The 26,946-nt window shown below is 48.9% G+C and overlaps 2 protein-coding genes across 2 annotated transcripts in view; both read right to left on the bottom strand.

The window, feature by feature from the left end:
* The window catches only part of slc25a10a (solute carrier family 25 member 10a), a 52,992-nt gene extending 44,349 nt beyond the window's left edge, over window positions 1–8,643 (bottom strand). The window contains exons 1-3 of the mRNA XM_041216847.1: window positions 8,501–8,643; window positions 7,029–7,081; window positions 6,502–6,592 (exon numbers count right to left, since the gene is read on the bottom strand). Coding sequence (XP_041072781.1) covers window positions 6,502–6,592; window positions 7,029–7,081; window positions 8,501–8,590 — 234 coding nt within the window. The 5' untranslated portion in view covers window positions 8,591–8,643. The remainder of the gene's footprint in view (window positions 1–6,501; window positions 6,593–7,028; window positions 7,082–8,500) is intronic.
* Window positions 8,644–17,369: 8,726 nt separating this feature from the next.
* Window positions 17,370–26,608, bottom strand: mrpl12 (mitochondrial ribosomal protein L12). Its single transcript, XM_041217204.1, has 5 exons — window positions 26,480–26,608; window positions 24,268–24,454; window positions 20,563–20,637; window positions 18,727–18,861; window positions 17,370–17,839 (listed from the first exon to the last, which is right to left on the bottom strand). The coding sequence occupies exons 1-5, from the start codon at window positions 26,527–26,529 to the stop codon at window positions 17,723–17,725; spliced, it is 564 nt and encodes a 187-aa protein (XP_041073138.1). The 5' UTR covers window positions 26,530–26,608; the 3' UTR covers window positions 17,370–17,722.
* Window positions 26,609–26,946: the final 338 nt, after the last annotated feature.

The following is a 26,946-nucleotide window of genomic DNA, read 5'->3' as shown; positions in this document are numbered from 1 at the left end:
GCACTCCCTCCCTCACACACACCCCCGCCGCACTCCCTCCCTCACACACACACCCCCCGCACTCCCTCCCTCACACACACACCCCCCGCACTCCCTCCCTCACACACACACCCCCCGCACTCCCTCCCTCACACACACACCCCCCGCACTCCCTCCCTCACACACACACCCCCCGCACTCCCTCCCTCACACACACACCCCCCGCACTCCCTCCCTCACACACACACCCCCCCGCACTCCCTCCCTCACACACACACCCCCCGCACTCCCTCCCTCACACACACACCCCCCGCACTCCCTCCCTCACACACACACCCCCCGCACTCCCTCCCTCACACACACACCCCCCCGCACTCCCTCCCTCACACACACACCCCCCGCACTCCCTCCCTCACACACACACCCCCCCGCACTCCCTCCCTCACACACACACCCCCCGCACTCCCTCCCTCACACACACACCCCCCGCACTCCCTCCCTCACACACACACCCCCCGCACTCCCTCCCTCACACACACACCCCCCGCACTCCCTCCCTCACACACACACCCCCCGCACTCCCTCCCTCACACACACACCCCCCGCACTCCCTCCCTCACACACACACCCCCCGCACTCCCTCCCTCACACACACACCCCCCGCACTCCCTCCCTCACACACACACCCCCCGCACTCCCTCCCTCACACACACACCCCCCGCACTCCCTCCCTCACACACACACCCCCCCGCACTCCCTCCCTCACACACACACCCCCCGCACTCCCCTCCCTCACACACACACCCCCCGCACTCCCTCCCTCACACACACCCCCCCCGCACTCCCTCCCTCACACACACCCCCCCCGCACTCCCTCCCTCACACACACACCCCCGCACTCCCTCCCTCACACACACCCACCCCGCACTCCCTCCCTCACACACACACCCCCCGCACTCCCTCCCTCACACACACACACCCCCCGCACTCCCTCCCCTCACACACAACACCCCCCCGCACTCCCTCCCTCACACACACACCCCCCCCCGCACTCCCTCCCTCCCTCACACACACAACCCCCCCCGCACTCTCTCCCTCACACACACACCCCCCGCACTCCCTCCCTCACACACACACCCCCCCGCACTCCCTCCCTCACACACACACCCCCCGCACTCCCCTCCCTCACACACACCCCCGCCGCACTCCCTCCCTCACACACACCCCCGCCGCACTCCCTCCCTCACACACACACCCCCCCTCACTCTCTCCCTCACACACACACACAACGCCCGCACTCCCTCCCTCACACACACACACACCCCCCGCACTCCCTCCCTCACACACACACACACCCCCCGCACTCCCTCCCTCACACACACACACACCCCCCGCACTCCCTCCCTCACACACACACACACCCCCCGCACTCCTCCCTCACACACACACACACCCCCGCACTCCCTCCCTCACCACACACACACCCCCGACTCCCTCCCTCACACACACACACCCCCCGCACTCCCTCCCTCCACACACACACACCCCCCGCACTCCCTCCCTCACACACACGCACCCGCCGCACTCCCTCCCTCACACACACGCACACCCCGCACTCCCTCCCGCACACACACACACCCCGCACTCCCTCCCTCACACACACACACACCCCGCACTCCCTCCCGCACACACACACACACCCCGCACTCCCTCCCGCACACACACACACACCCCGCACTCCCTCCCTCACACACACACACCCCCCCCGCACTCCCTCCCTCACACACACACACACACCCACCGCACTCCCTCCCTCACACACACACCCCCTGCACTCCCTCCCTCACACACACCCCCCGCACTCCCTCCCTCACACACACACACACACACATACACCCTCCCCGCACTCCCTCCCTCGCACACACACACACCCTCCCCGCACTCCGTCCCTCACACATACACACCCCGCCACCCGCTCTCCCACCCTCACACACACAAAAACACTGCACTTCCTGCTGCTGCCCACTCGCTGCACCCCCTACTCACCCACAACTGATTTAATAAGCAGGGTCATGTTTAAATAAATCATGAGGATTTAAAGTGCTGCAGGAGATGCAGATTTAACAAGAAACTTCACATTCAGATTTACCGGAATGAACTAACATTACCATTCTGTGGAGGCAAAACTAAACCACACATCCTCCTACAGAGAAGGATTCTATCTTTCTAATTAGAGATACACAGAGACAGCAATAGAACTGAGGAAGCTTTGTGGGGTTATAATTAGTAAGGACAGCCTTGACTGAACCATTAAATATTTGCAGTTTGGCAACACTCACTCACACAAGTAGTCTAACTCGACTGTCTGATAAGCAGACTGCACCATAAGGGAGTGAGTGTGACAGAGAAGAGAGAGGAGAGAGAGAGAGAGAGAGAACATTATGGAAAACAGGGCTTTGAAAGCACCTGAATGTTCAGTTCAAAGTACAACAATTCAGAGATCCTCCCACTTCCAAGAGCGACTCGCTTTCTGCAAATTGCTCGACTGTTCTGAAAGGCTGTGGTCCAGATTGAGTTCAGGACTGAGGCAGAGCTCTCTCTCTCTCTCTCTCTCTCTGGTTTGCTCCTGTTCTTTCAATGGTTTTCCCAACGGACATCCTTTTGTGCCGGTTGTTAGAAACTGGGAATTTGGCCCAAGCTCTGCAGAGAGCGCACACACACACAGGCACCGAGTTACACAGAAAGGAAAAGGGACTTAGAATTCGAGACGACCTTTCACAGCCTCAGGATCCTTCCTGAAGCACTTTGCAGCCAATGAAGTATTCGCTTGTTTGAAGTGTCCAATATGTGAACAGTCAGGTGAACAATTTAAATCAGATTTAAAAATTGGAGAGAAATTGTGAAAATTAGCAGCCATTGAAAGCAGAAATTTACAACATTGTTGCAAACATAGGAAACGCAGCAGCCAATTTGCGCACAGCAAGCTCTAATAAATAGCAAAATGATAATGACCAAATAAAATCTGCTTTAATGATGTTGGTCAAGGGTTAAATAGGATTGTGGGAAGAATGATGGAACGGGATCTTTTACATTCACCTAAGGTGGCAGACAGTGCCTTGGTTTAATGGCTCATCTGAAAGACAGCAGCTCCAACAGTGCAGCACTCCCTCAGCGCCACAGGAGGTTTATAAAGAGGTGCCTAGGAGGTGTGGAGTCACTCAGTTGGGACTTGAACCTAGAACCTTCGGACTCAGAAACAACAAGGCTGCCCCTCAGAATGAGGGTCCACATTTCCCCAGTGCTCAGGATACTGTATGGGGTCAGCGTTTAATGAATTGAACCAGTTTGCTGATGAGAATGAGATTACAAATTAAGTGTCATACTGGAGAGAACCTCAACCGATAAAGAGAGCACTTTATAACCAGGGTAATAAAATGATCGAAGGGTTTACAAGGGCAATATAAATATGATTTTAAAAAATGACTGAAAGAGATCAGAAGGGCGAGTGAATTCTTGTTCCATTGTCACCTTTATAAATTTTTACCACACGAGGTTTTATTTGTGGATCTGAATGGAATGTAATTATCAAAGAGAGACAGATATAACAAGTGGCAGTGAGTACAACTGCACTCATACATAAATCACAAGCACTGTGTCTCAATAAGCACCAGATTCTACTTTGTTACAACTGTGTGTGTGTGTGTGTGTGTGTGCGCGCATACATGTGCATTTACATATGCGTGTGCACATGTATGTGTGAATGTGCATGCGTGTGTACATGCGTGTACGTGTGCAATTTGGTGTTCAGGATAACGACACAAGTTCAGATGAGAAAGCAATGGTGACCCTAAGATGATACTTTTGAATTTTATTAAGTTGTAATTGGTTTGAGGAAGTGTTTCCTGCAGCTCAGATCAAGGTGCGAGTATTCTCTCACGGGTTTTCACTTAGAGAGATCTGGAGTTAACAGCGGGAGGATTAGAGAATATTCTGGAGAAGTCTGGTTGAGTGTGAAGCCAGGTCTTACAGGATAGGCAGGGCCAGGAAGATGGAGAGAGACACAGGGCAATCCCAAGTGTCAGAGGAAAGCATTAGTGGTAACAGTGTCTAATGCTGGGAATTTAGGATCTAAAGAGGCAAGGCCAGCGATAAAGATATTTTCATGCTCACAGAGTGGTGAAAGGCAGCCTGGGCAACTCAGGTACTTGGAGCAACCAGGAATGTTCCAACCCTGGATCATCATCTTGCAAATGAACAAAGCAGGTGATGCGACCCAGGGAAAGGGATGTCTAAGCTGGCAGTGAGAGAGGTCCATGCAACCCCTTGTCCTGTAAAGGGAATGGGCAGGGCACATTCTCCACCTTCTCCAACTTCAGAGCCCCTAACCCATCCTGGCACAAGCAATGATGCCTGCTACAGAGGAAGAGCATGTTAAATGCCTCTTCGATCCCTGAGATAGTTGTCAGCCTGAAGCATGAAGGAAATGGTGGCCTGGTGGACTAGTAATCCAGAGGCCCGGGCTAATGCTCTGGACACAGGTTCAAATCCCACTATAGCAGCTGGTGGAATTTCAATTCAATTAATAAATCTGGAATTGAAAGCTAGCCTCAGTGATGGTGACCATGGCAACTATCATTGATTGTTGTAAAAACCCATCTGGTTCACTGGTTCCTTTAAAGAAGGAAATCTGCCACCCTTACCTGGTCTGGTCTACATGTAATATAATGTGATTCTTAACTGCCGGCTGATGTGGTCTAGGAAACCACTCAGTTCAAGGGCAATTAGAGAAGGGGAACAAATGTTGGCCTCACCAGCAATGCCCACATCCCATGAAAATATTAAGGGGAAAAAAAATTCACCCAGCCTTCTGGTGCTGCAGAATGAGGAGCATATTCTGACAGACAGACTGACCTCCATGGAGGTCCCAAAGGCAACACCACCTTTAGTGGTTTTGAGAATTCCTGGCATTGGAGGAGGAGGTGAAACAAAGACATGTGAGTTCCATGGCTAATTCTGACTGTTTAATGATTTTAGCGGTTCTGGTAGGTGTAATGAGGAACCAGTGGGGGAGTGCTGCTGCTGTCAAGGAGAGTGATGAGCACCTATAGGCATTTTAGACAACTGTTTCACAGAATGTTTAAAATTCATAGCGGCAGCTCTAATCTGCCCTCCTCCAAAGGAGTTAGACCATTCTGCTGACAACTGGCTTGAATCAATTCACCTCACACAGAAAATTGACTTCCAAAATTGGAATTCAGAAGATAAATCAATTAGTTGCTCTTCCAAACACTAAAATTTTGCTGATGTCTAGGAAGATTGTTCAACACTTATCTTAGGATCCATAGGGGTTGGTATGGGTGATATATTTATATTATATTATAGATATATAATATTATTTATACACATATACATATACACATTGCTAAACTGATAACACAAAGATAGGTAGAAAACTAAGCTGTGAAAAGGACTTAAGGAGCCTGCAAAGGAATATAGACAGGTCAAGTGATTGGGCCAAAAGTTTGGCAAATGGAATGTTGCCCAGTTAGTGTAAGGGGAATAGAATATAAAAGTAAGGAAGTTTTACTGCAGCTGTACAGGGCCTTGGTGAGACCACATCTGGAGTACTGTGTACAATTTTTCTCTCCTTGTATGAAAAAGAGACAACTGCATTAGAAGCAGTTCAGAGAAGATTCACTCGATGTATTCCTGGGATGAGGAGGGGGAGGAACAGGCTGGTCCTGTATCCATTGGAGTTTAGAAGAATGAGAGGTGATTGTATTGAAACATAAGATCCTGAGGGGACTCAATAGGGTTGTTTCCGATTGGACAATGATGCAGTTTCGGTCTTCTTATTTAGGAAGTGACATGACAGCGTTAGGAGTTCAGAGAAGGTTCACTTGACCGATACCTGGAATGGGGATGGGGGCAGTGCTTAATCTTGTGAGGGAAGGTTGAACTGGCTGGACCTGTATCCATTGGAGTTTACAAGAATGAGACGGGGCCTACATCTACTCCTATTTCATATGTTCGTACAACCTTACTGAAACGTACAAGATCCTGAGGGGATTTGACAGAGCGGATGTTGAAAGGATGTTTCCCCTGGAGCGAGAGACTAGAACTAGGGGACACAGTTTAAAAATAAGGGGTCTTCCATTTATGTCGGAGACAAGGAGAAATATTTTCCCTCAGAGAGCCGTGAGTTTGTGGAACTCTTTGTCAAAGAGCAGTGAAGGCAGGGTCACTGGATGTTTTTAAAGCAGAGGTAGATAGGTTCTTGGCTAACAAGGGAGTCAAAGGTTATGGGGGGTGGGCAGAATGTGTAGTTAAGATTAGTCAGATCAGCCATGACCTTATTGAGTGGTGGAGCAGGCTCGAGGGGTCTACTCCTGCTCCTAATTCGTATGTTTGTATTATTATGTTCACACAGGTCCCAACGGTTACGGGTGTGACAAACACGAGGATACACCCAGATTTTATACCGGTGCTGTTTCACATAACAAGCTGGTCATTTTGACTTACAGCGGAAGACGTGTTTTCAAAAACCAGGTCAGCAACTGGAGAAATGTTGCTGAACGGGTTAAAATGACTGCACCAAATGTCACCCAGGTAACTGCTGGCAGAAAAGAGAGGGGCAAGAATCAGGGTTGGTGGGGGGGGGGGGGAAAGGGGGGAGTTGCAGAAACCAAAGTCCACACTTCCGGAACGTTCTGGGTTTTCTGCAGGACTGGCAATGATGAGCGGAAAGTTTAGTGCCGAGCACGAGATGGTAAACCAAGTATTGTACCTGGGCACCTTCACAGATAAAGGGCATTGAAACTCTGATAACGAAATGATCAGAGTTTACGAGGGCAATATAATTATGACGATAAACCGACTGGAAGGGATCAAAAGAGCGAAGTGAATTTTTGCTGCAGCCACATTCATTTTCCATTGTCACTTTTATGGAACTTTGCTTCCTGACAGTTTATTGGGGAGATGCTTGTAGTTATCAGAAGTAAAAAGGTGGTAACAAGTGTGAATGAACCACTGTATGTCAGCACTCGTACATCAACTCCGAGTATGATCCTGCACTTCTACTGCTGTGTGCGAAATCTCTTTGCTGAAGAGAACAAGACAAATTTGGAAAAGGCAACAGTCCATCAACGCTCACTACAGGCATCGGGGCAATCCTGCTCATGTAGCTTCTTTCTTACAGGCCCTACAAAAGACGACATGCTCCCTTCATTTGGGGAATCATCTGCAGGGGATCTAGCTCGGAAGGAGGGGGCTAGGCAGTTTAAATAGCAGCTGTACTCCCAAATTATACAACAGGGAGAAAGTCAGAGGCCGAGGACTGGCTGAGCCAGGAGACATTCAGGTTTGGGAATATTCCAGAACAACTCACAGGAATGAAAGGTGGGACTAAGGCATCTAAGACACAGCCCAATCGGGTTCAGAGAAATCCTTGGTCAAAGTGTTCATTTCGCTCATAACTAAGGAGCCTGTGGTGCCTTCATTATCACGGTTACACTTTCAAACATTCCTCAATAAGAGTTAATCTGTCCACCTGTCAGAGGACTTAAGGACACATAGTTAGGATCAAAGGGTCTTACAGCACACAAAGAGGCCATTCAGACCTTTACAGCTTCATGCCAGCTGCTGAAAGAGCCATCTAGTTATTCCCACTGCCCTGCTCTTTCCCCATTGCCTGCTAAAAACAAGACTATTTATCCAATTCTCTTTTGAATGTTACTATTGAATCTGCTTTCAACTCCCCTGAAGGCAATGCATGACACCTCTGGCTCTTTTTCAATTACCTTCAACTCATGTCCTCTGAAGGGTTGGGGGCAGGGGGATGGTGGTAAATTACAACCAGGCTAAAAAAAGTGTATGTCCCTGTGTCAGGACAACAGAGGGCAGAGTCACTGACAGGAAATCAGCCAGAGGAACTCTGTACCAGTGCATAAGCAGCGCTAGTTGGTGCTGAGATGTGTACACAGAAAGCATCCTCCAGTATTAAATCAACCAGAAGACCCTTCACAGACTCGAAACGTTAACTCTGTTTCTCCCTCCACAGAAGCTGCCAGACCTTTACCAGGCCACGTGAGACCAGTCAGAAATATAGGAAACTGCTTTTTTTTCAAACATTGGAGCAGACTGCACTCTTTGAGCCAAAAAAACGCGATAATTCAATTTCCAAAGCCTTGTGACAGGGGCCTGTATGCCCTCCCTGGTAACTGCACAGGAATGCGTGCAATGCGCTTCTTCCAGACCGGGGAGGGGGAGGAAGTTTCAGGTTGTTTCGTGAAATGACCACTGCAATTTCCCCAATAAAGTGAACGATTTTTTTTTTTAAAAGACAAGAATTAAATTCCTTTCCATACAGAGATCAGCAGGGAGATGGTGCAATGCACCGAGTCTCTCCACCCCACACACACACACATATATACATACATATATATATATATATATATACACACACACACATCTGGCTCTTTAACAGCTGCTGAGAAAGGGGATCTCACCTGGGACAACTCACCTTGAGCAGGTCCAGCGGGTGAGTGAAACACGCCGCCCCGCAGGATGCCAGACCTCCAAAATACCACCGAGATATTCGCTTCTCAGCCATGATCACCTGCTACCCTCTCTCTCGCTCTATTTCTCTCTTGCTTTTTTTAAAAAAAAGTTTTCCTTCCCTCACCCCCTCCTTCTTGGTCCGTGGGCCTTCCTGGGGTGGGGGGGGGGGGGGGTGGTGAGAGGAGAAGTGGAGGGTGGGGGGGCTGGTGGGGGTTGCTTGTGTCCTGTCCGCCGGATTCTGCCAGGGCAAGTAGCCTCCGGGAGGCTGCAGTTGCAGTTTCGGTCGCTGGCTATTTAATGATGTTTTACCGCGGTCCCGCGGAGCTGATGCATCAAAAAGGTGGGTGGGGAAAAAGGGGGCGAGTTTGCAACGCAGCCAATCTGACTTCCTGAAGCTCAGCCTCCCCCCCTTCCCCCTCCCCGCCCTCCGGGACGGACCCAAAGCCGCTCGATCAGCTGAAAATGGGGCGACTTTTTTTTTAGCCAAAAACTGATACAAGCAAATGGAACGTCGCCCGGACGGCGCGCGGGGGGGCGGCGCGGGGCGGAGTTATGATGACCGGCAACAGCCTCCTCCTATCACCGCGAAGCCGCCCGGCCCACCACGCCAATAGGCTTGCGCGGAGCCTTTGATTGACAGCCCATTGTATTTTTTTTGTGTGTGGGTTGGTGACTTGGCTTAAGAGGAGGAAGAGCCTGGTCAATGTTCTTGGGCTGTAGCCGGGCAGGAGGAGGATTGTGTGCCCGGCCCTGCATTCAGACATTCTCCTCCTTGTTTTCAAATCCCTGTCTCTGTCACCTCCTCCAGCCCCACAACCCTCTGGACCTCTGCACTCACCCAATTCTGGCCTCCTGAGCATTCCTGACAGGCCTTGCCTTAACTTGCCTTCCAAGGTCCCAGGCTCAAGAATTCCCTCCTTAAATCTCTCTGGTCCTCCACATCGCCGCTTAAAATCCCCCCTCTTGGACCCCAAGCTCCTGTGACGTGCTCTCTATCCAGTTTCACCTGTCCAACCCTGCCCCCCCCCCCATTAAACAGCTTATATTTCACCACATTTCTGCTTCTCTTTAGTTCTGATGAAGAGTCATACGGACTCGAAACGTTAACTGTGCTCCTCTCCGCAGATGCTGTCAGACCTGCTGAGTTTTTCCAGCAATTTTTGTTTCAGATTTCCAGCATCCGCAGTATTTTGCTTTTATCCTGTGAGGTGCCTTTGGGATGCTTTGTGACCCAGGAGCTGCAATACAAATGCAAGCTGTTGTTGGATGCGGGTGCCATTTATTTATTTAATTGCCCGCTCTCAGTTACCCTGAGCAGGTGGTGGTGAGCCACCTTCTTAAACTGCTGCAGTCTGTGTGAGATGATGGTGTGGTTAAGAAGGGAGTTCCAGGAGATTCCATTGGATGCATACTCAGGTCAGGGAAGGTGTGTGACTTTGAGGGGGATCTGGAGGTGATTTGCATTTGAAATGCTTTCAACTTTCTCAGGCTGTTTTTTTGAACAGTAGCCCAATTTCATTCTGTAGGTATAACCAGCAGTGGATTTTCTCCCAGCAAGCTCTCACAATGAAAAAATTGAACACTTGACTCTTGTGGCGTTGGCTGATAGATTGGCCAGGTGGCGATCTTCTTCCCTGATCTTCTTCAAATTGTGCATCAAACCTTTGTATCCTCCTGAGAGGTCAGTGCTGAATCCCAGAAGGAAAAGCCAGTTCAAAATGTTCAAATCCCAATAAAAATCTGGACTTCCATTTTATGGTACACATGACCAGTTCAGACAAGTTTTACTGGCATCCTTCATTTCCAAGTTTTCTTGGTTTTACCTTGAGTAGGCAGGTGGAGCCTCGGTTTCATGTCTCATTAAAAGACAGCACCTCTGGCAATGCAGCACTCCCTCTGTTCTGCACTGAAGTGTCAGCCTGGATTATAAAGAAATGAAGATCTGCAGTTATGTTTTGACAACATTCAAGATATCCCCAAATCCCTCACAGTGGATATTATGGGTAATATGCTCAAACCCATTGTCTTACACCTGAAGACACCAATTTAAGAATTCCGTCGTGCATATTTCCTCTTTAACCATGCCAATGCTGAACAGGTATGGGCTGGGTGTGGGGGAGTTCTCAAAAAGTGATTCCACACCAGACACATCAAAAACACTGAGGTATGTGTCAAGGAAGTGGAGCTAACCCATGGGTGCACATACCCCCCAACACACTCACCCCAACACATTGACAACACACACCCTGACACACACACACTCGCTCTCATGCACCGATACACACACTCTCTCACACACACACCAACACTCTCTCACTGCACACACACACCCCGACATTCTCTCTCTCACATACACACACACCTGCCTGAGCTATGGAGAGTTTCATAAAATAAATGTAATCCTGGTTTAAATTCTCCTTCTGTGAAAACATGCAGCCATCTGAGGTCCCTGGGATGGAGGTGAATTTTCGAGCTTGGGATGTCAATGGGTTGAAGGAGCTTCACTGTCTTACAAAAACCCGACCTGGAAATTCCACAAGGTTTCCTCTTGGTCTCCTGTCCTCAATTTTGCAGCAACTTATGGAAAAATCCTCAGGAAAAAGGGGTAAACAGCCACATGCTGCAGGGCTCCAAGATTTTCAACCAATTTCCTGCTAAATTAACGCTAGGAGAAAACAGAAAAATCCACAGGATTTCAGAAATGAGGGCCAGGAATGGACAGCTACACAGCAATTAATCCTGTGACCCATACAAGCTACAACTTTGTCTAAAATATATACAATGTACCGATATGATCTTTTTCATTCTTTCACAGGATGTGGACATCGCTGACTAGGCCAGCAATTGTTGCCTTTGAGAAGGTGGTAGTGAGCTGCCTCCTTGAACCGCTGCAGTCCATCTGGTGTAGGTACACCCGTAGTGCTGTTAGGGAGGGAGTTCAAGGATTTTGACCCAGTGACAGTGAAGGAACAGCAATATATTTCCAAGTCAGGATGGTGAGTGGCTTTGAGGGAAACTGCCCTTGTGCTTCTAGATGGTAGAGATCACAGGTTTGGAAGGAGCCTTGATGAGTTGCAGAAGTTCATCTTGTAGATGGTGTACACTGCTGCTACTGTTCATCAGTGGTGGAGGGAGTGGATGTTGAAGGTGGTGGATGGGGTTCCAATCAAGTGGGACTGCTTTGTCCTAAATGATATTGAGCTTCTCGAGTGTTGTTGGAGCTGTACTCATCCAGGCAAGTGGAGAGTATTCCATCACACTCCTGACTTATGCCTTGTGGATGGTGGACAGGCTTTGGGGAATCAGGAAGTGAGTTACATGCTGCCTCCAACCTGCTTGTGTAGCCTGAGATACTAAAGTAGGTAAATATAGGACAGTCACTGATAAATTCAGTAAGGAATTCAGGAGAAACTTATTTACCCAGGGAAGGTTGAGAATGCGGAATTTGCTACGACAGGTGGATAGCAAAGAGCATTTAAGGGGAAGCTGGTTAAACAGGAGGGTAAAAAGAAAAGATGATGCTGATAGGGTGTGATGAAACAGGGTGGCACAAGGCTTGTGTGAAGCAAAACTGATATGAGGAAAACTCTTCCCACGCAGAGAGTGGTTAGGGTCTGGAATGCTCTCCCTCAGAGTGTGGTGGAGGCAGGTTCAATCGAAGCATTCAAAAGGGACTTAGACTGTTATTTGAAAAGGAAGAATGTGCAGGGTTACGGGAAGAAGGCAGAGGTGAGTTGTTCATTCGGAGAGACGGAGCAGAGACAATCGGCCAAATGGCCTCCATCTGCGCTGTAATAATTGTGATCGGCGTCCAGAGAGACCAGTTGGGTCAAATGGCAAGTTTCTGTGCTGTAAGTCCTATCTAATTATAAATATTTCCCCCCTCGCAAGTAAACTGACGTGATGAAAGCTTTTTAAAAACTTGTATATCAGTAAAATGCCACTTGGATATGCTAAACCATCTTAAATCAATCATTATCCTCTGTAGCAATCTGCTATAAATATCTTATCCTGGCAATAGACACACCTTTTAACTTCTCCAAGTTATTCATTTACCTTCCAAGGTAACGAATCTCTACCAAAGAATGTAGCCATACAGCACTGACAAGGGACAATGCTGCACAGTTCACATCTTTCGTTAAGATTCTACTTCAGCACTCTCCCTTCTCGATGGAGTTGCTTGTTTGTGCAGTATTCCGTGGACTCTGGTCACCCCTGCCCCCCTTGCAACAAAAGCTGGGAACTGATATGTTATTGACCAACAGAACAGAAGAAAGTGTGTACCAGTTGGATGTTATGTTGGCATGACGCAGCTACTGAGTGGAATGCCCTAGCGATTGCCATGGGACCATTTTCCCTGCTTCATTTACAGTCGGTGACTCAGGTTCAATTTCGGAATTCACAGATGAAGATAGTGATAGATTTCAAGAGGGAATAGAGAGGCTGGTGGGATGGGCGGAGGCATGAGAGACGAAATTCAACGCAGAGAAGTGTGACGTGACATATTTTGGTCAGAAGAACAAGGAGAGACAATAACAGCTAAAGGGTACTATTTTAAAGGGAGTGCAAGATTGAAAGCTGAGGATGTTTATGCACAAATATTTAAAGGTGGCATAGCAGTTAAGAAAACAAATTATAGTGCAGCACCCTCTTGGTGTTGGCATAGGGAGTGTCAAACTGGACTCCAGAGTTAGACTTGAACCCTTCTGACTCAGAGCTGAGAATCCTACCCACTGATAAACTGGATAGGGTAGCAGTCCCTCACCACCAGCCACTGAGTTCTGCTGAATCCGCATGTATATTCGTGGGACAAGGACAAATGAATTCCACAGTCAAATGGTTTGTTAACGCTCTGGTCAGGACTGATGGGGATAATGCAATCCCAATCAGCTTTGATGCCCAAATGCTTTAGGGAGACAAGTCCATGAGTGAGGGAGGCTGGGGTGGAGAATGACAATCGCTTATAATCAGAGGCTTAACAGTTTCCTTCCATTATTTATTTATTGCAGACGTCAATCACCCCAATTTTGAAGAGTTTAACTGGATGGAGTTTTAACATTCTCACTCAGTACCTATCAGTAACTTTTAAACTAACTGTTGTGTGTTGGAATCCACAATAACTAGCTGTTACTGGTCATTAACTAGCCATTACTGGTCACTAACTCTGCCTTACTCTTCCCTGAGATATTAAGGCTGTGGAACTCCTCACTTACTCTTACAATCACAGGCTTTTAAAATCAAAACTTGGGAGTTGCTAACCATAAGTTTCATTTCTCTTCTCTCCTACTTTGTGGAGCTTAGAAACTAAAGCCTGAGCCTTTGACTGTTGCAGCACTTGCACCATGCCTTTGAAGTTGGAACATTTTAAATTCCTTTTTCTGACCCATTGTGATCTTTGCACCTTGAGTTTTTGCAATATTTTACAAACTGAAATCAGAGGGTTTGTTTGCCCAGGTGGCTTATTTTGTTTTTGACTATGTTAGGGAGAAGCTTAACGCTCCATTGATTGCAACACCCCTTTTCTGTTGTTTGACATCACCTGGACTTTCAGCACAGCCACCACAAACTGTTTGACCTTACTTGCATGTCGCAAATTTCCACTGTTTTTTTGACAATCCTGAATCACACTCACTGATGCTCCAGGGAATGATGCATCAACAGATCTATCACTGCCCCTTCACTTGCTGTGTGTGTGCTGGGCTAGCACTACCTCCTAGTAGAATCCACACCCAACTCCCAAACTGTCATTGGGCAGGGGGAATCACTTGCATTGCTATAGTGTCTGTCACATCCCCAAACGCTTTACAGCCAATGAAAGGTTCTTGAAATGAAGGCACAATTGTAACGTAGGAAACACAACAGCCAGTTTGCACACAGCAAGCTCCCATACACAGCAACATGATGACAATCTTGTTTGAGTGATGTTGATCAGGGGATGATTATTGGGCCAGGACACCAGGGATAACTTGAATAAAAGCAAAAAGCTGTGGAAGCTAGAAATCTGAAATAAAATGGGAAATGCTGGAAGAACTTAGCAGGTCTGACAGCATCTGTGGAGAGAGAAAGATTTAATGTTTCGAGTCCATATGACGCTCCTTCTGATTCATCTCATTAATCGGGTTGAATGGTCACTGGGAAATGTCATTGCGCACAGAGTATTTTTGGATGATTGTATGATATGGTTAGTATCAAACTGGGCTGCCCCTTTTAGTTTCTTGAGTCATCTCACTGCAATGAGAAAAGTCATGTGTCATAAAGGGCCGAGGTTTTGCCATCACTCCCCTGCTCTTCAAAATAGTGGCATGGGATCTTTTACATCCACCTGAGAGGGCAGATGGGTCCTCCAATTAATGTTTCACCTGAAAGAGAGAGCAAACTCAACACTGCACTGGGAGTGTCAGCCTGGATTTTATGCACAAGTCTCTGGAGTGGGACCTGAACCCACAGCCTTCGTACTCAAGAGGTGAGTGTGCTACCCACTGAGTGGCAACTGACACGGTCGAGTACAGAGAGAGAGAGAGAAACCATTTCCGCTGGACATGGGAGCCCAGAACAAGGGGATAGAAACTCAAAATCAAAGCTCAGTTATTCTAGCTAGCTGGTGATGTCAGGAAGCACTTCTTCACACAAAGGGTAATGGAAATCTGGTACTCTCTCCCCCCTCCTACAAAATAGCAGCTGAGGGAAAGGTTCAATTAAAATTTTGAATCTAAGACTGATAGACATTTGTTAGGTAAGTACATATTAAGGGATACAGAAACGAGGCAGGAAGGTGGAGTTAAGAAACAGGTCAGCCATCATCTAATTGAATGGCAGGATGTGTTTGAGGGGCTGAATGGCCAACTTCTGTTCCTTCGTATCCTTTCTTTTGTAAGGCGACTGAGTTCTCCTGTGAGCTGGAACTTGCAGCCTTTAATATCTCTGCCTTAGTTGCATCAGTGTAACTAACTTATCAACTATGCATATCTCACCAATCACAATCCCTTAGCCCACATGGTAGACACTGCTTGATTGCTTTGTACATATAACAGGGTCTTTGCAGGTTGATATCCTAGTGAATGAATGAAGAATGGTGCCCCTCCCCCATGGCACTCATGCTGTTTTTCCTGTGAGCGAGTTGCAATTCTTGGTCTGTGGAAGTGCACTTTGCATCAGAAAGTGAGAGGAGACACCACCAGAGGGCAGTGCTGCCCTGGGCAAATGGGATGAAAGTCCTGCTATCCAGTGACCCACAACAGATTGCAGTGAACATCAGCGCAGGTCCCTGACACCCCTCTGAATATTTAAACTGGAACTCACTGCTGAAGGGACAATGCTGTAAGCAGCTGTGCCCCCCACCCCACCACCACCCTAGAAACAAGTCCATACTCTGCAACAGGCTGTCATTTCCACAGAGAAAAAAAAATCTGCGGATGCTGGAAATCCAAAACAAAAACAGAGTTACCTGGAAAAACTCAGCAGGTCTGGCAGCATCGGCGGAGAAGAAAAGAGTTGACTTTTCGAGTCCTCATGACCCTTTGAAGGGTCATGAGGACTCGAAACATCAACTCTTTTCTTCTCCGCCGATGCTGCCAGACCTGCTGAGTTTTTCCAGGTAATTCTGTTTTTGTTTTGTCATTTCCACTAACTCAGCGGGTTCCTCTCATCAATTGGGTTGAATGGTCACCATTGCACACTGAGTATTTTCATTTTTGGATAATTGCATGATACTGAGAATATCAAACTGGCTGCCCTTTGTACTTTTTTTGAGTCACCTCACTGAAATGAAAGAAGTCATGCTTTATAAAGGGCAGATAATCCGTCATCACCCATAGTCACAATTACCATCGATAAGACCAGCTCTTCACAGATTGACAGCTATGCCTTCAGCTGCCTGGGCCTTGAGCTCTGGAATCCTCCTCACTCCTCTCTCCTCCCTCACATTTTTTTTTTTAAAACCTACCTCTTTGACCAAGCTTGAGGGGTAGTAAAAGGTACAATTCATCGTTGCTGCTCTTGACCAGCCAAGAGGGAAGGGGGGCCAGAAAATCAGCCGGGGGTGAGGCAGGGTCCTATCTGATTCTGCTACCGCAGTTTGTGACGAGGACAAAAAGCAAAGGGCTCCCGCCAATCAAACACCCATCCGATTGCTCAGCTCCAGCCTCGTGCATGACAACTAGACCCTTGGGTGTGATGTCCAAGGGATTCTGACACCTTAGGCCTCCAAGATTCACCATTATTAGGAGGGGAGGGAATAAAAGAGGCTTCACAAATTCACATCTCTACTACAGTTTGTGCCAAAACGTTACCCCTTTGATTTAAATCCTAAGCAAGCTAAGGTGGAGTGGTGTGACAGGGACCGTGGAGAACTGCAGGATGACAATGGTTCAGGGGGACAGAGGTGTGACAGCTGCTGATTAGCACAAAGAAACGGGAAATAAAATGAGGGGCGGGACTATGGTGTGCAAATACAGAGGTCGTTAAAAGGTGACAGCGCAAGGCAATGAGGCCACTTTAAAAAGGGCAAAAAAATAGAATCTGCAACTTTGTCCTTGGAGCATGTGAAAAGTCGGAAGGAAAGACAGCAGAGTCTGCAGGAGCCAACGATAGCCGCAGCTTCAGACTGACAGACCCTGTAAAGGGAGGGGTGAGGCAATTCAGAGGAAGCTGCCAATCAGCGGTAATAGAAACAGAAAATGCTGGAAAAACTCAGCGGGTCTGGCAGCATCAGGGGAGAGAGAAACAGAGTTGGCGTTTCCAGTCTGTATGACCCTCCTGCAGGTGCAGGGTGACTGGCAGCGATTGATCACTGGGTAGCATGTCAAAAACCTTCCACCTTTGGGAGTTTTAAAAACGTTATTTTTTTTCTCATTTAATGTTGGATGAAAATGACAATTGATGCACACGAGATTCAGTTGATTTCCAGTGAAGGTCGCTGTACAGGGTGGACATTTACAGTATCTCCGTTATTCCTATCTGACAGTTAACTGCATCCTCTAGCACTTTAGCAGTGGTATAAAATCATAATATGTAGACACGCATATAAACAATATCTTGGTCAAACTACACCCCTCATTGATACTTTATAAGTCCCATGACACAGTATAGCAGCTCCAAGATACCAAACGGTAAACTGGACTGAGGAAGGCCCAAATATTGGTCTCCATGGTATCCTCTAGGCCATGGATTGGCAGGAATAAGGGAATTATTCCAATTGAACTGTTCCTCCCGCTGCCTCAAGGGCAGCTTTCAGTTTTTCTGCCTCTTCCTTCGCGACGTTGGCTCTCACCTCTTGAGGAAGGGATTCCACCAGCTTCTTCGCCTAAGGAACAAACAAACACAATGACGATCACAAAAAGACACCCCCAATGGGGAATCCTCCAAACCTGGCGCCGCACACAGCTCTACAGCCGGGACGCCCCAGCTTCAGCACTCAGCTCTCCAGGGACTGGCAGTGAGGGGAGGGGAGGGGAGGGGAGGGAAAAGGAGAACAGAGTGTTATACCTGGCCTCTGAAGCTTGTAGAGTGCAGGGAGGGAAAAGGCCCCAGTGCAGGGAGGCAGTGGCACAGCGGTAATGCCACTGGGCTAGTAATCCAGAGACCCAGGGCAATGCTCTGGGGACCCGGGTTCAAACCCCACCACAGCAGATGGTGAAATCTGAATTCAATAAAAATCTGGAATTGGGGGAGAAAATCTGCTGTCCTTACCCGGTCTGGCCTACATGTGCCTCTAGACCCACAGCAATGTGGTTGATTCAATGTGGCTGAACAAGGGCAATTAGGGATGGGCAATAAATGCCGGCCCGGCCCAGCCACCGACACCCACATCCCATGAAACAAATAAGTAAACCACGGTTCTCACTCCTGCTCACAAAGCAGGCACAAGCGCACGTGCAGAGCTTAGGCGAGGCAGTGGTCCTCGCTCTGGTGCGGAGAAACCATCAAAAAGACACAGATTGAAAGGCAAACTGTGGATTTAGTGATAAAAGTTAGATAGACAACAATAATCTGTCTTCAGACAGTGCCCTTCAGTCTATCAATGGGAGTGTCAGCCTGGATATTGTACTCAGTAGCTGGGTCTTGAACCCACAACCTCCTGACTCTGAGGGGAGACAGCTATCCCGTTAGCCACAGCCTGAGCACCGGGCAGCCTGGACCTCTGGGGCTGCGGGTGGGAAGATCGCCTTTCCTTTCTCCAGGTTAACTCACCTGCACGAGGTTGAGGCCAGAAATACAGTTCTTCACTTCCTTAATGAGTTTCACTTTCTCTGCCACCTTGAATTCCGTCAGTTTCACTGTGAAATGTGTTTTCTCCTTCTTTACTGGGGCCGCCTCGTCTTCTGCCTGCTCGAGAAACAAGACCAGGGGAAACAACAGGGAGGTCAGAGAGGGCAAGGGAGCAGCACAGGTAATAATCCTCAAACACTGTATCGCAAGATCTGTCTCAGCTTGTATTGCTGCTCAGTGTTACACAATGGGTGCACTGTCCACACCAGCTTTAAGCTCAGGGTTTCATATTATAATCTAGATTATAACAAACAAAACAATTGCACAACTCCCAAATTATATACTGTCCTCGGCTTTATATTAAATACCACAGGGTAAACTGCTAGGCCAATACAAAGTTGACTTGAATGGGACACATATATCGCCAAGTTAACTGAATAGCCCAGGACTACTGATTACTGCAAGGACTTTGCATAAAACAAACTCTGTAGACCATGTGCCATTTCCTTGAATGAGTGTGCTTTCAGCTCTCTCACCTTGCCTTCCAGGCCAGCACACTGCCCTCTCACCCCAGCAGCCAGCCACATCCTGTGCTCTGACCCCAGTAATAGAACAGCTGGCTCCTTTGGAAGGAGGATTTTGATGCTTGTGAGATATCAGACAGGCCCATTTACCTCAACAACCTACATTTATATAGTGCCTAAAAAAAAAGGAACACGAAGGAGAGAGGGAGGGGTTTTGGGGGTGAGTTCCAGAGCTTAAGACCTCCTCCTCCTCCTTCTTCAGGTACCATGACCGAAGAGGGCGTTTGTAACCACCGGAGTTCCATCAGATTGGTCCATCATTATGCTGAAAAAACACCGCACCGTTCACAGCGGGGAATATATAACATCCCGAATGGTCTTGACAAGGTGGACGTGGAGAGGATGTTTCCTCTTGTGGGTGAGTCCAGAACTATGGGGCACTGTTTTAAAATTAGGGGTCACCCTTTTAGGACAGAGATGAGGAGAATTCTTTTCTCTGAGACTTTGGAACTCTCTGCCTCAGAAGGCGATGGAGACGGGGTCACTGAATATTTTTAAGGCGGAGGTAGATAGATTCTTGTTAGGCAAGGGAATCCAAGGTTATTGGAGGGAGAGGGAATGTAGAATTTGAAACACAAACAGATCATTTCTGATCTTAATGAATGGCGGAGCAGGCTCGAGGGGCTGAGTGGTCTATTTTGTACATTCGTACGTACTATGCTTGGCAAAGTATTGCAGTGTTTTGCTGTTGCCTTCTGCAGTATGGCTGACCAGGAAGTTCTCCTCCTCTTACTGCCTGCCGTCAGGCGTACTGGAGAATTTACCGGTTGATTATCAACCTGTTTGGCCGCATTATGAATGCATCTTCTGTACTGAAGCGGGACTTAAAAGCGGGAGCTTCTGGCCCAAAGGTAGAGGGACGCAACACGAGAGCTCCTCGGTTAAGGCCCGGGCAGCTGAAAACACAGCTGCTAACGGCGGAGCGATGCACAAGAGGCCAGAATTGGAGCAGCGCAGATATCTCAGAGAGCTGCGGAGCTGGAGGAGATTACACAGATAGGGAGGGGTAGGGCCATAGAGGGGTGAGAAAACAAGGCTGTGAATTTTATAATTGACGGACTAAGAGCCATTATAGATCAGCAAGCAGGGGTGCTGGTGGGTGAACAAGGATTTTGTGCGTGTTGAAACGCAGGCAGTAGAATTTTGGATGAGCTCAGGTTTGGAGAGTAGAAGCTGGGAGGCTGGTCAGCCGACCAGAACAGCAGTGGGGGGGTTTATCTCTCATGGTCGTTACCTGGGAAACCGGCTGAGCAGCTGCCATCGCTCCGGCCATTGGCATCATCCCAATATCCTGAATTTTCAGCGTTTTCTGTGAAGACAAAAAGAGCATTAACTAGTTTTGTGTCAAACAATAAACAGCACGCAACCAATTCAACATTCTTGTCGCTCACCATTTCAATTCACCATCTTGCGCTCACGCTCAGGTTTCTGCCCTTGGCCTGCTACAATCACAGAATCTCACAGAGCAGAAGAGGCCCTTCAGCCCATCGAGTCTGCACCGACACATGAGAAACACTTGACCTACCTACTTAATCCCATTTACCAGCACTAGACCCACAGCCTTGAATGTTATGACGTGCCAAGTGCTCGTCCAGGTACTTTTTAAAGGATGTGAGGCAACCTGCCTCCACCACCCTCCCAGGCAGCGCATTCCAGACCGTCACCACCCTCTGGGTAAAAAAGTTTTTCCTCACATCCCTCCTAAACCCCCTGCCCCTCACCTTGAACTTGTGTCCCCTCGTGACTAACCCTTCAACTAAGGGGAACAGCTGATCCCTATACACGCCCCTCATAATCTTGTACACCTCGATCAGGTCGCCCCTCAGTCTTCTCTGCTCCAACGAAAACAACCCAAGTCTACCCAACCTCTCTTCGTAACTTAAACATTTCATCCCAGGCAACATCCTGGTGAATCTCCTCTGCACCCCCTCCAGTGCAATCACATCCTTCCTATAGTGTGGCGACCAGAACTGCACACACTACTCCAGCTGTGGCCTCACCAAGGTTCTATACAACTCCAACATGACCTCCCTACTTTTGTAATCTATGCCTCGATTGATAAAGGCAAGTGTCCCATATGCCTTTTTCACCACCCCACTAACATGCCCCTCCGCCTTCAGAGATCTATGGACACACACACCAAGGTCCCTTTGTTCCTCAGAACTTCCTAGTGTCATGCTGTTCATTGAATACTTCCTTGTCAAGTTACTCCTTCCAAAGTGTATCACCTCATACTTTCACCTCACTTCCAGTGAACCCCAATGCAAGCTGAAGGAACAGCACCTCATCTTCCAATTAGGCATTTTGCAGCCTTCTGGACTCAACATTGAGTTCAACAGCCTCAGACAATGAACTCTGTCGTCTGTTTTGAGTTTTCTTCCCCCTCCCCAAGTGCCAGTCTGTATCCTGTTCTTAAGTTTTTGCTTTCAGACAGCACTGACCTTTATTCTGCTATTAACACATTGTTATTTTGCTTTGATCTTTATTCTGCTATTAACACCTACTCTGGAACAATGCTTTTGCTTTGTGCCTTTAATACTAACAGTGCCACTCCGTCTGCCTTGAGTTCCATGACACCATTGTCATTTAAACTCCCACACCCTCTAACCTATTCCTGACCTTCCCTTTTGCACTACCCCCTTTCTCACCAGCATAAAACCCATCATATCCCTACCTCTCTTCAGTTCCCAAGAGGAGTCACATTGAACTTGAAATGATGACTCTGTTTCTCTCTCCACAGATGCTGCCAGACCTGCTGAGGTTTTCCAGCATTTTCTGATTTTATTTCATTTCTCCAGCGTGCACTGTATTTTGCTTTTATTCAGTTTAACTTTCCCACTGATCCACAGCAAGAGTTACATGAGCAACTGGAAATTGGCAGTTACGTACATCTAGTTGCAGAAAGTATTGATTTAACCTGTAAGCTCAAAACAACAGGTACCAGCCGGTTACACACACAATAGTGTATGGATAAAGCAGCTATTGGAAACAAGCTGGGAGGAAGCATTTCTGCAACTTGCTCAATGCACAAGGTTCTCACATACAGCATTCTTCACCCAGGCTTCCAGTGAAACATCTCCAGAGACACAGTATGTTCAAACTTGCTCATGTGTTGGCCACCCGGTAACTTCCTCCTGTCACTGGTTCTGCATCAAGTTGCAAACAAGGGCCTCAACGCTTTCAGATGTGAGATTTATGGGACGTGGGTGTCGCTGGCTGGGCCAGCAATTTATTGCCCATCCCTAATTACCCCTTGAGAAGGTGGTGGTGAGCTGCCTTCTTCAGCCGCTGCAGTCCCTGTGGTGTAGGTACACACACCGTGCTGTTGCAATCCTACAACAATCTGATTTCCGGTACACAGTGATGGGGATTGGTGACATCTCGCTCAGAATCAGGTACCTGTACAGCCTCAGGGTGTACCCAGCAGCAGGGTGTCTACCGAAAGCGCTACCCCCAGAATGAGCCACGAGTTTCAAGTAAATAATCAGTAACCTCTCGCTTAGGCAGCCCCTCAGGATGGAGGATAACTTGCTTCCACTCCATTTCAATGGGTCCTGGGACGACTGACCTGTCCCAATGTGCGATCTGCAGACTCTGCCCCACATGTGGGACAGATAGCGCCTGAACGGTTGGCTAGATGGGTCGATTGGAGGATAACCAATCATTTGGATCTCACTATCTTCCCTCAAAGTTAACGTCAGACCATGTTTTCTGCAATTTTAAATAAGATGGGAAGAAGGCAGTGCAAGACAGTTTACAAATGACACAACGTGAGAAGTGGAGCGTGAGTAACAGGTTCAAGGCCAGTCTGACAGAGTACTCGGTGCTGTGCTGTTTCCAAACAATAACAACAACAAAAAAAAAAGGCCCTCAGGACATCCCCAAGTGCTGAACTGCCCCCAGACCCCCCACGATGACAATGATGGCCTGTATTCCTCATCGCTCACAATCAGCTAGTTGAACAGCCTCCTGGCTTCTTTGGCAGGACGCGTGTCATTGAGAGGCAGTGCCTGAAAATGCCACATTCCAATACAGACTCCAGCCACTCTCACATTATCACACCAACAACGCCCCTCACCGGTTGACATACAAAAGCCCACGTTATCCCAGAAGTGATGTGGCCTGTATGAAGTTCACTCCACCCAACTGGTTTGGAGCACCACAAACTGGTAGGATAAATGGAACACAAACCTGCAAGTGCTGGGAGATGGGATAGAATCCCCCAAGGTACTGGAACAGTGAACAACATTCATCATCTACAGCCTCCCAATTGTTACCATTGTTATTCTCTGCACAGCCTCAGCTAGGACCGCTCGAGCCCGAGTCCATTAGAAAGAATAAAACTGCATTCAGATGGCGCTTTCCACAACCTCAGCACATCCTAAAGCACTTAACAGCCAATGAAGTAGCCTCTTGTTAACATGCGAAATGTGGCAGTCAATTTGCACACAGTAAGCTCCCACAACCAGTGATGTGATAATGAACAGGTGATCTGTTTTAGCGATGACTGTTTGAGGGATAATTATTGGCCAGGGGAATTCCCTTGCACTTCTTAATGCCATCGGATCTTTTACTTCCATCCGAGAGAGCAGACAGAGGACTCAGTTTAACATCCCGTTTGAAAGAGGGGGTCTCCGACAGTGCAGCAACTCTCTCGGTGCTCAGCCTTAACCGTTTGCTTAAAGTCTCTGGAGTACGACAAAGTCTCTGACTCAAGCGACTGAGTAATGGGGCTGAGCCTTTGTCCGCACCAGGGATTTGACTGGTGGTGGGGGTTCTCCCATTACCTTCAGTCCCCAGGTCTATGCAGCCAGCAGGTATCGGGGGCTACGACCTAGTTTACATCCTAATTTGTGTTCTCCTGACATGTTCAGAGGGCTATTTCAACCCGCAAGAGTTCATGGATACCTCGGCGAATGGAGGCCATTCTACGACGTACCTTAAGCAGTTCATTTAAGTCGGAGATTTCAAGGAGCGTTAGGCTTGCTATTTCCTGCACCAGCTGCTTTATCTTTGGCGAGTAATCCTTGGGAGCATTGTCGAGGGGCGGTGTTGCCAGGGCATCAGACCGACTGCAGGCACTGGCCCTCAGAGCCCGCCGGGCACAGAACGTTCGCAGCTCTCGCCTGTGAAAAGATTGAACAGAAACGGAAAGTTCAATGGGAGACACCAGCAGACCAGCGTGTTCAAAATGTCACGCGATTGCTCTAGAGCTGGTTGTTCTCCATAGGGTCACCACTTCTGAAAAGTCATTGCAACAAAATCTGAGGTCATGATAACCTTTTAAATATCTGAGGTCATGATGTTGAGGCTATCAGCATTCGCTGATATTACAGGGTAAATCAGACAGTAACTTCCAGCAGCAGTTAAAACACAGTTCAAATGTGGAAATCCAGGAGTTGCAGTCGAGATACCCGTTCCTCCAACATATCTGGTATTGAAATGACTGTAATGGTGTTACTCTTGGAGTATTTACTGACTAGTTCAACACCTAAACTGAAAGAGCTAGGACTGGTAAAAGTAACTAAATTGTAAACATCTCACTTAAATGATAATTACTGTACAACCTCATTGGCTCTGAAAATTAACTTTACAAGTGTGGAGCCTAATTTTCTGAAAGGAAGACTTTTCAAAGATACAAAAAGTAAAATAATTAATTTATTTTTTCTTTTTGTCTCTCATCTCTTCCTTAGTCCCACCTTTATTTTGCTTTCTGCATAAAGCTTTAATGCCATTTTAATTTCCTGTCTTTAGTTCCTGGTTTGGAGTCTGGAGTTTCATTCTGATAAGCAACTGAAGCCACAGCCATCAATGGGGGAGGGATTAAAATCGGGGATGCTCAAGAAGTGCAGATGTCAAAGGGCTGTAGGGCTGGAGGTGATTACAGAGACAGGGAGGGACAAGGCCATGGAGGGATTCAAAACCAAGGATGAGAATTTTAAAATCGAAAAGGTGTCTAACTAATGTAGGTCAGTGAGCGCAGGGTGATGGGCAGACAGAGCTATATGCGATAGCTTCTGTGCTCCAGTCCCGCTGATCACCATGCCCATGAACCCTGCTAGAATAGGTTCATGCGCGGGTTGTGATGTTCCCTCTGTTGCTGAGGCTCAGTTGCCATCCTCACTCTGGGCAGCGGGAGCCCACGGGCACATCACACCTGGCGAGATGAGGGGATGAGGGGTGGGGGCTCAGCAGGGAAGGGGGGCTCTGCAGGGATGGGGGGTGGGAGCTCTGCAGGGATGGGGGGGCTCTGCAGGGATGGGGGGGGCTCTGCAGGGATGAGGGGGTGGGGGCTCTGCAGGGATGGGGGGGCTCTGCAGGGATGGGGGGGCTCTGCAGGGATGGGGGGGCTCTGCAGGGATGGGGGGGCTCTGCGGGGATGGGGGGGCTCTGCAGGGATGAGCGGGGCTCTGCAGGGATGAGGGGGGCTCTGCAGGGATGAGGGGGTGGGGGCTCTGCAGGGATGGGGGGGCTCTGCAGGGATAAGGGGGGCTCTGCAGGGATGAGGGGGGCTCTGCAGGGATGAGGGGGGCTCTGCAGGGATGAGGGGGTGGGGGCTCTGCAGGGATGGGGGGCTCTGCAGGGATGGGGGGGCTCTGCAGGGATGAGGGGGCTCTGCAGGGATGAGGGGGTGGGGGCTCTGCAGGGATGGGGGGCTCTGCAGGGATGGGGGGGCTCTGCAGGGATGAGGGGGTGGGGGCTCTGCAGGGATGGGGGGCTCTGCAGGGATGGGGGGCTCTGCAGGGATGAGGGGGGCTCTGCAGGGATGGGGGACTCTGCAGGGATGGGGGGGCTCTGCAGGGATGGGGGGGCTCTGCAGGGATGGAGGGGGGCTCTGCAGGGATGGGGGGCTCTGCAGGGATGGGGGGCTCTGCAGGGATGAGGGGGGCTCTGCAGGGATGGGGGGGGCTCTGCAGGGATGGGAGGGCTCTGCAGGGATGGGGGGGCTCTGCAGGGATGAGGGGGGCTCTGCAGGGATGGGGGGGGCTCTGCAGGGATGGGGGGGGCTCTGCAGGGATGAGGGGTGGGGGGGTGGGGGCTCGGGGGGGGGTCTCTGCGGATCCTGGTCCCCACCCGATGCCAAGGCTCCTCCGGCCTACCCGCTTCGCCGCTGCCCTGGGCTGACACTCCCCTCCCTCTCCCCCATCTACCTGAGCAGGCCCCGGGCTGGCCCAGTCCCTCTCCCCAGCGCCGCCAGCATCTCCCCGGCCAATATCGCCCAACTCCCGGCACATGGAGCAAAGGCGGGGGAGGGGTGACCTCCACAGGCTGACCTACCCGGCAGGCAGCGCGCTGCCATTATGCAATTAAACTTTATTAACAACACCGAACTCTCACAACAACCCAGCATGCAGCGCGCTGCCATTATGCAATTAAACTTTATTAACAACGCCGAACCATCACAGTGACCCAGCATGCAGCGCGCTGCCAGAATGCAATATAACTTTATTAAAAAGGCAAAAACAAAAATAGCTGGAAAAACTCAGCAGGTCTGATAGCCTCTGCGGAGAGGAACATAGTTAATGTTTCGAGTCCGTGTGACTCTTCACCAGAACGTGGGACAGGTGGAGCTGGATAGAGGTCAGTGATAGGTGGAGAAAACCAAAAGATGTCACAG

The sequence above is a fragment of the Carcharodon carcharias genome, chromosome 22 (genome assembly GCF_017639515.1).
Source record: "Carcharodon carcharias isolate sCarCar2 chromosome 22, sCarCar2.pri, whole genome shotgun sequence".
NCBI lineage: Eukaryota > Metazoa > Chordata > Chondrichthyes > Lamniformes > Lamnidae > Carcharodon > Carcharodon carcharias.
Note: the sequence above shows the minus strand (reverse complement) of the source record. Positions and strands in the feature narration are given on the sequence as shown.

What these genes read in the sequence shown, in the direction of transcription:
- mrpl12 (XM_041217204.1), bottom strand. Translation starts at nt 26,529, where the DNA reads ATGCTGGCGGCGCTGGGGAGAGGGACTGGGCCAGCCCGGGGCCTGCTC. An exon ending in ACTTAAATGAACTGCTTAAG is followed by an intron (nt 20,638 to 24,267) that starts GTACGTCGTAGA and finishes TTGTCTTCACAG; the next exon opens with AAAACGCTGAAAATTCAGGA. An exon ending in CTGGCCTCAACCTCGTGCAG is followed by an intron (nt 17,840 to 18,726) that starts GTGAGTTAACCT and finishes TTTGTTCCTTAG; the next exon opens with GCGAAGAAGCTGGTGGAATC.